At 37.7% G+C, this 11,448-nt stretch overlaps 1 protein-coding gene across 1 annotated transcript; it reads left to right on the top strand.

The window, feature by feature from the left end:
• Positions 1-1,173: 1,173 nt before the first annotated feature.
• LOC122650566 (neutral/alkaline invertase 3, chloroplastic-like) lies at positions 1,174-11,200 on the top strand (the record flags this gene model as incomplete). Its single annotated transcript, XM_043843970.1, has 6 exons — positions 1,174-1,977; positions 4,562-4,727; positions 8,251-8,462; positions 9,478-9,971; positions 10,060-10,108; positions 10,706-11,200. Coding segments are annotated over 6 exons (2,052 nt in total), but the record flags the coding sequence as incomplete, so codon positions are not given.
• Positions 11,201-11,448: the final 248 nt, after the last annotated feature.

Raw genomic sequence — 11,448 nt, 5'->3', positions numbered from 1 at the left:
TGCCCTCATCTGATTGGTGCATTCTCCAACCCGATAGCTTGGACATCTTGACCTTTTTGGTCTTTTTAGTGTAAAAGCCACGGCTTTCTGTGAGGTGGGGGGCGGGGACCGTGAGTTGTGTTGTTTGGCATGTGACCTGTGAATTGGGATCAAAATGAGTTACTTGGTTACGCCTGCGACACGATACAAAGTTAAAGTTGTTTACATTTGAAACGACCTACAAGGCCACAACAACGACCTTCTCTCTTTTTTCATGATTTTTTTTCTTCTTTGAAACAATTTCACGCCATTGTCTGTCAATAATCAATATATATATATTTCTCCCTTTTTTTGTCCTTCAGATCCGAACTAACCTACGATTGAGATAAGATATCTTCTTTTTATCCTTTTTTTTATTTGTGGATCTCTGTGGATTTCTTATTATTATTATTTTTTGGAATCGTACCCGGTCTATATAAGAAAACTAGATAGAAAGAACATCTGAAATAAAGTTCTTCCGCTTTGAAATCGGTGAGTGGCTAAAATTTACGTTCTTTCAGCTATCTTGATTTACTGCAATTTAATGTGTCTGTTTTCGTTTCTACTGAAATAATCAGAAAAAACAGAAATTAAAGTATATCCTTTAACCTGGGTACCTTCTTGTTCTTCAGTGGCCAGAGTGAAACATGCGGTGAAGATTATTTGTACTTGTTGCTTCTAATGACTGCAATTTGATGATCAAGTCCCTGCCAGTGTTAACCCTGCGAGTTATGTGTCTTTTTTTTTTTTTAATTGGTCGGTGATTTTATTAAGTTTCTTTTAATTAACATGGCGGATTTTGTGAGGCTTAAGTAGTTTGTAGTAATTGCAGGTTATTTAAGAATTCTGACAGTAGTTCTGCATTAGGTGGTTCATATTCATGTGAATCTTTGGTGACTTCTACCATTTTCTATTTTGTTTTCCTTTCCCATTTGCTTGACTTGAATTTTTGTTTAGCCTTAAGCTTCTTGTTGACTATCAAAGATAGAAATAATTGCAATATTGGAACTTCGTATGATTTAAATCAGTATGGTTTTTTTCTGTAGTATTGGGGTTCTCTACTGAAGAGAAGAGTTTTGTGCATTAGTAAATTTATATTGGCCTTTTAATTTGACTTGAGGTGTTCTTTGTAGGTGTCTTTAACTTAACAAGTAACAACAGCCAGGGGATGCGTCAGATCTGTCCGGCTTTGATAATATCAATTTGACTGTAATCAATCAAGTTGCAGTTATAATGCCAATGGGCACTTCTGAAGCAGTACTGCATATTCTGCCAAGGACAGTACCTAACCTTGTATTTTCTGATCCATTTCTTGGCAAAACAAACTCCACACTTTCTCTTAAATCACATGTACAATGTACAATGAAAAGGGCCTGTTCAGGGTATGTGGAATCAGTACATTGTTCAAGAGTGATACGAGGTTGCTTGAAGGTCCGTTGTATTCAGGGTATAGGCGATGCTTGTCATGGAAATATGATGTTCGGTCGATCGCGGTTGCTGCGTTGCCAATGTCAACGGACTGAAAGTATTAGTGGGATAACTGCAGAGGATGGGAATGGGGCCTTGTTCGTGGATACTGCACAGAAATCTAATCCCATTAATGGTGTGGTGAATGGGCCAAAATCTCTAGAGCTTGGGGAACTTCAACAATCAAAATATGAGAAGGATACTTTGACACCTAATGGTGGGTTACCTGAAGCTGGAACAATCAAGCATACTTCACGTAAAGTTCATGTCAACTCCATTGAGGATGAGGCATGGAATCTTCTACGGGAATCCGTTGTTTATTATTGTAACAGTCCTATTGGAACAATTGCTGCACAGGACCCAAGCAATTCCAATGTTCTGAATTATGATCAAGTCTTCATCCGTGATTTCATACCTTCTGGAATAGCATTTCTTTTAAAGGGTGAATATGAGATCGTTCGGAATTTCATCCTTCACACGCTTCAGTTGCAGGTAATCCTTCCAAGCATGGCACCATGCACATTTGGGAGTCTTTTTTTTTTTCCCCGGTTAATACATCATTTTGAAATAGAGTAATCTTTGCTCTTGGAACAATGTTCTAAGGCATTGTACATTCACGAGAATTATAAATATTATTCTGTAATTCCTAATATTGATAGTTCTTAGAGAATTCTAACATGCAATCTGTATGCCAAATAGATTACTACGACAAATGCTATAAATGGGATTGTCTTTCAAATTGAGTGATTAAAGGGAATTATTATGGTGTTAAGTTTTGGAGGTTGATGCAACTTACTTAACCCTATGCTTTTGTATGAGGTAAAAAGAGTCACGTTTTGTCATTCTAGGTCTCTATATTTGATCAAAGTGGAATCTATCACAAGTAGGGTTAAAATCTTGATTAGATATACACAGTGAACAAGCTTTTCTAAACGTCATCAATTCTAACCATTAAAATTCCATGCCTATTTCTGGATTGATAGAATAAAAATTTACACCATTTGGACAAGCTTAATTCTCAAAATAAGAGCCCTCAGGTGGATAGGATCCTAAAGAGGTAGAAGTTAAGTCCATAAGCTTAGTTCTCCAAATAGGATTCTAACGGTAAAAATCTCACTAGTAGGGTTAAAACCTTGATTAGATATACACAGTGAACAAGCTTTTATAAACGTCATCAATTCTAACCATTAAAATTCCATGCCTATTTGTGGATTGATAGAATAAAAATTTACACCATTTGGACAAGCTTAATTCTCAAAATAAGAGCCCTCAGGTGGATAGGATCCTAAAGAGGTACAAGTTAAGTCCATAAGCTTAGTTCTCCAAATAAAACCCATCAGGTGGGTTAGGATTCTAACGGGTAAAAATCTCAAGTCCACTAATAACTTTTGTGTTCACCACAAGGATAGATTTGTCATGATTTTTGGTCCTTGGCTAATACAAAGTCTGCCCTAATATTTGGATGTCCTCATGCCCCATCTAGGAAATCCCTAGGGACCGGCCAGAATAGGCGCATTATTAAGGAATTTCTATAACTTATTCTTATATACTTTGCATCTTGAAACTATGGATTGTTGGTTCTAATGTACTGTTTCCCATATCTAATTCTAAGATTATGGTTAAGGTCTGTAATAGATCCTTTTTAATTTTTCTTCTGTACGTACCATTGTGCCCTTAAGAGAATTGCATAGGAGGTCAAATGCTAGTGTATTAGCTGGACTGATGGAAATAGACTGGAACTTCATCTTCTCAACACCTCCCAAGTATGAATTTGGTACTTTGTCTGACTGCATGGTGTTTGAAATTGATACGTTTAACCAAGTGAAACTCGCATCTATACAAATTTGTAGGTGACTAGACTACTAACATTGTGAAGGGGGAGCATCATCTCATATACATCATTATACATAAGAGTATCTGTGGCTCATTCCTATATAATATTGGGGACTACAGCAGAGGTTCAGGCATCTAAAGAAGTTTCTGAAACCACGTACAGGGGCTCAATTTATTTTAACTGAAATGTGCAGAATCTATTTTTACTATTGTTTGTGTAATTAGTTAAAAGTCATCTTCTTTATATTTGATTAACTTTTCGCTAGTTGTAGTAGGATTTCTATCTTTCTGTTTTTTCAGTCATTTTGAGAGTCATATTGTTAGTTGGACTAGAGTCAAGTATATATAAAGCTAGTTGGAGATCTTTTTGATTTTGGTTGTCGTGATTTTTGAGAAGTTGGTGAATGTTCAATGGAGTTCCTGCTTCATTGGAATTCTTCTTCTTGTGGTGCTGATGGTCATTTGCTGCCATTTCTTGGTTGTTTTCCACTTTTTAAGCTAATTGTTATGAAATTGTTTCCATTTGATGCTCTACTGTGATCTGATAAAAGTATATCGAAGTATTTTCTGTCGTTAAGATGGAGAACTGAACCAAGAATCAAAGAAATAAGATACATTATGTAAGGTATGGGCGTGAGGCTACTCTCTCTAAGGAACTCGGTAATTTGCTATAATTATTGATCTGTTATATCTAATTTCTTTGTCCAGTGGACCCTTGTTGAATTCATAGTCCAAGCCCAAGAATCAACTATCCTATATGCCTACCATAGACGATTAGCCAAGAAAACCATCCTAACCCAAATCAATTTCAAGAAAACAATGCAAGAAACCTGTGATATTCATCAAGGAAACTCGCTTTGGACCAGCTGCAGACTTGAAACCATTTATATGAATATTTCTTTTAATCTCTCCTCAAACTTTAACCTTCTGCTCAACCTTCCTTAGCTTCATTGCTGATATTGACCAAGACCAACCCCGTCCTCCATAATACCCAGTTCTCTTTTCTAAGTAACTATAATCTTCATTATTAAACTAAGAATTGAAATCCTTACTTGTTCAAATCCGAAGCTTCCTCAATCATGTAATCCTTGACTTAATATTCCTAGTGCTTCCACAGAATGAGATAGTTTCCCCAATCCCCACAATTATCAATTTTCACTGTCTATCCTACCTAATATTGCCATAGTGTCCAGGTTGTGTTTCATTCTACTTTTTGAGTGGGTATCATTGTTTATTTTGACAGAGCTGGGAAAAAACAATGGACTGTCATAGTCCTGGTCAAGGGTTGATGCCGGCTAGTTTCAAGGTACGAACTGTCCCTCTTGAGGGTGATGACTCTGCAACGGAAGATATCTTGGATCCTGATTTTGGAGAGGCAGCTATTGGCCGTGTGGCACCAGTTGATTCTGGTAAGTAAATAAAATCAGGTACTTTTAAATAGTATTGTGACAAAACCTTAACACCAGAACCTGTGCAGAAGAAGCAAACCAAGAGAGAAAGAGAGACGATGGAGAAGGAGAAGTGTTTAAACCCAGCGATAGATCCAGAGTGTGTTCTATCCCTGGTAGTGTCCTTTATTTATAATAAGCTATACAATTACTGAAATTACAATCAAACTAGGAAACTGAAACATAGAAGGTACTAGAAAAGGAAAGTAACCTAACTAGTGACAACTACCAAGACTTTCTCACGATAGGGACTAACTACCGTAAGTAATACAACCCAACTCCATGACTCCTATCATAGTTATCAAGGTGTTGCCTAGGCCTAGCCGCCTAGGCATCCAGGTTCCTTGGTCGCCTTGGGCGCCTTGCCGCCTCGTTGGTGTCGCCTTCCCTTTAGCCCTCTCCAATGCCATGGTCGCCTTGCCGCCTTGATAACTATGACTCCTATATAACTCAACACTCCCCCTCAATCTAGAGTATAAATATCAGAGGCTCTAGCTTGGAACAACAATAACAGAAATTAAAAGTAACACCACTCTTGAATAGCAGTTGTAGACACTAGTGAGCATGGATAAAACTTCATTCATATAGCAATATCAGCTCACGCACACCAATCATCAGCAACATCAGTAGATAATAATCTTTGTGTCAAATAAATTCAATCAGCAACAGTAATATCAAAGGTACTTCTCAAAGAAGGCTGGTAGTATGTAGTAATCTCCTCAAAGATAGATAAAAATGTAGCATCCAACAGCTACATCATAAGCGGCACATAATAGGTAGTAATCTTCCCAAAGAGATAAAAGTGTAGAGCATCCAACAGCTACACATAAGTCCTTCTTAAGGAAGGCACTCGAATTAACAGGGAAACAATGATGTGATTAGCAAAGATCACATAATTAAAGGTCTGATTAATAAAGATCAGACTCATTCTTGAGCCCCAAATATAGGTCTCGAGTTAAATTCCACTGATAAATATGCAATATAGGTTACTGCGAACCAAGTAGCAACATCAGGTTGTTGGGGACCAAACAACATCTGGTTGTTGTGAACCAGACAACATAAGGTTGTTGTAGACCAATTAACTCAACATCAGGTTGCTGGGGACTAGATAGCATCAGGTTGTTGTAGACCAAATAAATATGCTTTGTTGCTGAATATCATTTTCATAAATAAAATTGTTGCCGAGGACACGACCAAATAAATAATAATGATCTTCAATTGATGATAAATGACATGAACAAAAATAAATCTTTAACTGATAACTTGAGCAGGTAATAATGATAATCTCCAATCTCTCCCTCATGTGTAGCATTACACATGAACAAATAATGCATAGGTTCAATAAATAATATTCAACCATCATATGATAATCAACATCATCAAGAGTGGTCACAAATAATCTCCAATAATCTCAGGCACCCTCTCACGGTAGCAAATAAAATCCCAATAATAGTTTCCAACCTCCCCCTCACTAGTCAAGAAAATACCAGGTATGCCAAATTTAATACAAATGTCTTTATCCCTCAAAAGATGCAACCAGTGAAAAATATGTGACCGTCTTCCTCTTGACAGTTACACAACCAGAAAGATTCCTTTCGAGAACCACAACCTAATACTTCCATCGACTTCAACCTGAAAATCCGGCGGAAATTGAAGCAATCATAGTTGTCAAAGCGCTAGGCGACTCAAGGCGTTGGAGGGCCTTCCTAAGCGCCTATGCGATAAGGCAGCGCCTAGGCGACCTAAGCGTGCATGAACAATTTTAAAACATGGATACAGTTTTGTTCCCACTTTTCAAATCCAAAGGGACATAAATCATGTGGCAGAGTTCATGGACACAACTGCCAACCTTTAAAGTCCTCTTTGTTGTACTGTAAGTTTGTAACGTAAGGATAAACAAGTTCTATATATATATATATATATATATATAAAATTGTTTTTGTCAAAACACACACAGATCATAAGGGTAGTGGAGCAAAGGAGACGAGGAGTCGCACGACACATGGAGACATTCTTGAGACTGCCGGTTGGAAAAGGACACGTGCACAATTGGATGAATATCACCCACCTGCTGTACTCTGTTTTCTCTTTTCCTTCCTTATTTCTTTTTTTTTTTTTTAATAATTTTCACCATTATATTAAAGCCAAATAATTTAGGTAAAACAACCAACTAACCAAGGAAGCAAGTAGTAGAGAAGGGTTCCAACATTGGTTCCTTCGTCCCAAGATGAAATATTCTTCTCTTTTTCTTTCTTTCTTTTGTTTGGTTTTTTTTTTTTTTTTTTAATACAGATGCAATCCCATGCTCACACGGTATATAAACATTCTACACAAACCCAATCAAAACATTTGTAAAGGCATTTAATCTTATGTAATATAACAAAATACCAAGGCTTTCAATACAATAAGGGAGTAGAACACCTAGGTCCCAAAAAAAAGCCTTGTCGCCTAGGAGGTGGCCAGGCTAGGCGACGCTTTGACAACTATGGAGGCAGTAACCACAGGCTGGGTTGTCTTCTTCCTTTGGCAGTCGCACAATGGAAATCAGGGGCAATGACCAGAGGCAGGAATCTCGTCTTCAACCTCTAGACTCTACGAAGCACCAGACCATAACTAATCAGCGGAGTCGAATCGATACCATCAAATAGTCAACAAACCTCAGCAAATGATTTTGACTACGGACAGCGATGAAGAACAAGATTCACTCAATCGCAGCAAGACCTTCAAACAATATCAACAGATACCAGTGGCAGTAGCAATAACAATGATGTTGCTGTTGATTATCGCATAAGACGAAAATAAAGATACCATTGGCGGACTTGAAGACCAGACTCGAAGAAGAACAGACAATCGCTGGCTAGGGATTGGCGGATTTGCAGGCCTCAAGCACACTTCTGCAAATACGAGAATAAGCAAACAAGAGGGATCGATTGACTCAACCTTCGAAAACCTTAAGCATGTATGATTTTTTTTTAATTGAAACAGAAGAAACCCTAGATCTTCTTCAACTAGGGTTTTATATAATTTTTTCTTCTTCTTCTTCATGGCTCTGATACCTTGTGACAAAACCTTAACACCAGAACCTGTGGAGAAGAAAAAGCAAACCAAGAGAGAGAGAGAGACGATGGAGAAAGAGCAGTGTCTAAACCCAGCGATAGAATAAGAGTGTGTTCCATCGCTGGTAGTGTCCTTTATTTATAATAAGGTATAAATCAGACTAGGAAACTGAAACATATAAAGTACTAGGCAAGGAAAGTAACCTAACTAGTTACAACTTACAACTAACAAGACTAACTAAGAATAGGACTCTCTCATGATAGGGGGCTAATTACCGTGCGTAATACAACCCAACCCCACGACTCCTATATTACTTAACAAGTATCATTTGAATTTTCATTACTTGTTTTGGAGAAGGTTTCTCTAAGTAACAATATTTCCTTGCCTCTCTGTCTGCACTAAATTATGTTGCACAAATTTATTTCAGGACTATGGTGGATTATACTTTTACGAGCATATGGAAAATGCTCTGGAGATCTTTCAGTACAAGAGAGAGTTGACGTGCAAACTGGAATTAAGATGATTTTGAGGCTTTGTCTTGCGGATGGTTTTGATATGTTTCCAACATTGCTAGTGACAGATGGTTCTTGCATGATAGACCGCCGCATGGGAATTCATGGCCACCCTCTGGAAATTCAGGTAGATACATTCTTTACTTTTTAGGGTTCATCCACAACCATCTGAATCATTTCCCTCGTTTGGCATTGAGTATTCCATGTAATCCATCCATTTAACAAGAAAGTTTCACTTTGTGGGAAAGAAATCTCCCTCTATTCCATGTAATCCATCCATTTAACAAGAAAGTTTCACTTTGTGGGAAAGAAATCTCCCTCTATTCCCTAATATTACTCATATTACATATATATCTATATATATATATATATATATATATATTTTGGTACAGATGAAAATTCGAATGCATGGAATTATTTATGTGTAAGACATGTTCGTATTATAACCTAGCCATCTACTTAAGCTAATTTCAGAATTAGCTAGTGCAGCTGTTGAGAACTGGTAGGTTATTGCCAGGTCTTGGGATCGGATCCCACCTTCACTTGGGGGTTTACATGTTGGGTTTTAGGGGGTGGGGGAAGAAGCTAATTTCACATATTAAGTGTTACCAAGTTGTCTGAGACAATTGTCTCGACAAGCTAAGATGCTATCAACTGTTTTAAGGTAAATTCAGCCAATTTATACTAGGTAGTGAATTAGCCTTTGCTCAGTTGTCTAGTTGTTAGTTGACAAGTTTATAGTGCAAGTTTTGTTTCGTACTCTTACAAAAAGACTAGGGAACTATTTAGTTTCTTTTCTTTTCCTTTTGCAAGGGTGGGGAGTTGCATAAAGTAGTGGATATGTTAAGTATGATAAATCATAGTTGAATGTGAATGTTATTTCAAAACAATAAAAGGTCAAGAAAGAAAAAGATAGACTATTCCCATCCAATGTCCTGAAGAGGGGGAGGGAATCTAACGATTTCTCTTGACATCCATTAGACTATGCAAAAATCTGCCTGACGCAAGTGGTGAGCTTTTTGAAACATGTCTATATAAATATGATGATTTGGACACTTATCTTTATTACTAAAACTATAGTATCCTGGTTGCACATTTGAGAACTAGTTTAATATTGTGAACGACATTGTATGCTGTTGCAGTCACTATTTTATTCAGCACTACTTTGTGCACGTGAGATGCTTGCTCCAGAGGATGGGTCAGCTGACCTTGTACGAGCGATGAATAATCGTCTGGTGGCATTATCGTTCCATATAAGGGAGTATTATTGGGTTGACATGAGGAAACTCAATGAAATCTATCGCTACAAAACAGAAGAGTACTCATATGATGCCATCAACAAGTTCAACATCTACCCTGATCAGATTCCTCCGTGGCTAGTAGAATGGATGCCCAAGAAAGGAGGCTATTTAATTGGAAATCTGCAGCCCGCTCACATGGATTTCCGTTTTTTCTCTCTTGGAAATTTGTGGTCTATTGTTAGCAGTCTTACAACAGTGGATCAATCACATGCCATATTAGATCTGATTGAAGCCAAATGGGCAGATTTGGTGGCAGATATGCCATTTAAGATATGTTATCCAGCTCTTGAAGGTCAGGAATGGCGGATTATCACAGGCAGTGACCCCAAAAACACGTAAAACTTTTGCTTGATGGTTGTAATATGCATACTATCCCCATGAATCTGGCATGTTCTTATCCCCATTTTATTGCTTAAAATGCAGGCCTTGGTCCTACCACAATGCAGGTTCATGGCCAACTTTGCTATGGCAGGTTTGCTTCCTTTTCTCAATTCCCTTGTTTGTCAAACTTTAATAGATGACCTACCATGTACAAAACTGTAGAAGCTTTGGGAAACTACTACAGTATTATCTCGTCGGTTCTCCCTAAATTCATCTAGAACATCAGCTTACGTTTTTTGTGAAAATACAACTTTTACTGCAGTAGACAATTATAGGACCTTTCAGAGATCAATCAGATGAATTTTTTTTGTGTTACCTGTGAGTTACAAATATGAATTATATGATTTTTATTGGCACTACAATGGACCAGTCTAAGTTGCAGGACCGCTGAGTACATTTGCTCCATGGATAACAAACATACTAAACATCTTAGAACTAGGACTGATTTTATTGTTTTGTTATGGAAGCTTGCTATATTTCAGTGTGGAAAATTAAGTCCTTGGCAAGTTGATCTGCCAGCGTGTACTGGTCATACATTGTACATGCTGGCTATTATAGTGTGTTCTCAGTTCTACATGCAGAAGCCCCTGGATATTCTCCTCTCTTTTTCTCTTTCTCATGACATTATGTTGTGTTTGTAGGTAGGAAGTTATTTAATGAACTAACATATTTGAGAAACCTGTTGCAGCTCACAGTGGCGTGTATAAAGATGAATAGATCAGAGATAGCTGCAAAAGCTGTTGAGACTGCAGAGAGGCGGATATCAAGGGACAAGTGGCCTGAATATTATGACACGAAAGGCGCAAGATTCATTGGGAAACAGGCACACCTTTTGCAGACATGGTCAATTGCAGGATATCTTGTGGCAAAGCTCCTCCTTGCTGACCCGTATGCAGCAAATATTCTAATAAATATAGAGGATGAACAACTTGTCAATGCCTTCTCCTGCATGATTGGTGCAAATCCAAGAAGAAATCGTGGTCGGAAAGGAGTGGAAAAGAGCTATCTTGTATGAGTTTTTGTCACCGAGTAAAGAACTGTGCGAGAAGAGATTGTTGTTGACAGGAAACAGCTGACCAGGACTGCAAAGCACATGGAATGCATCATCTGTGCTTGACCCATAGGTTGGCTGTTCATTGGTTTTTCATACTTATTTGAGCTACATTATACATTTCGCTTCTCTTCCACCCTTTTCCTGGAAGAGGGGGAAAATTCAAAATGAAAAATAGAGATGCCTGATCCTAGTTTCATGGGTGCTCATTTCAATTCTATATTATAGTGAATTTATTGTGTTGATTTATCGAATAGACATACTCCAGGAGCACCCTGTTTGTATTAAGATATACTGGAAATAGCGACCCTCTTGTAAAATATAATCAATTTTTTCCCCTTCTCAAATATTTGTTCAAACTGTTGGATCTCCAAGAATTC

The sequence above is a fragment of the Telopea speciosissima genome, chromosome 2, assembly GCF_018873765.1.
Source record: "Telopea speciosissima isolate NSW1024214 ecotype Mountain lineage chromosome 2, Tspe_v1, whole genome shotgun sequence".
Classification (NCBI taxonomy): domain Eukaryota; kingdom Viridiplantae; phylum Streptophyta; class Magnoliopsida; order Proteales; family Proteaceae; genus Telopea; species Telopea speciosissima.
This window is presented reverse-complemented; position numbering and strand designations above follow the sequence as displayed.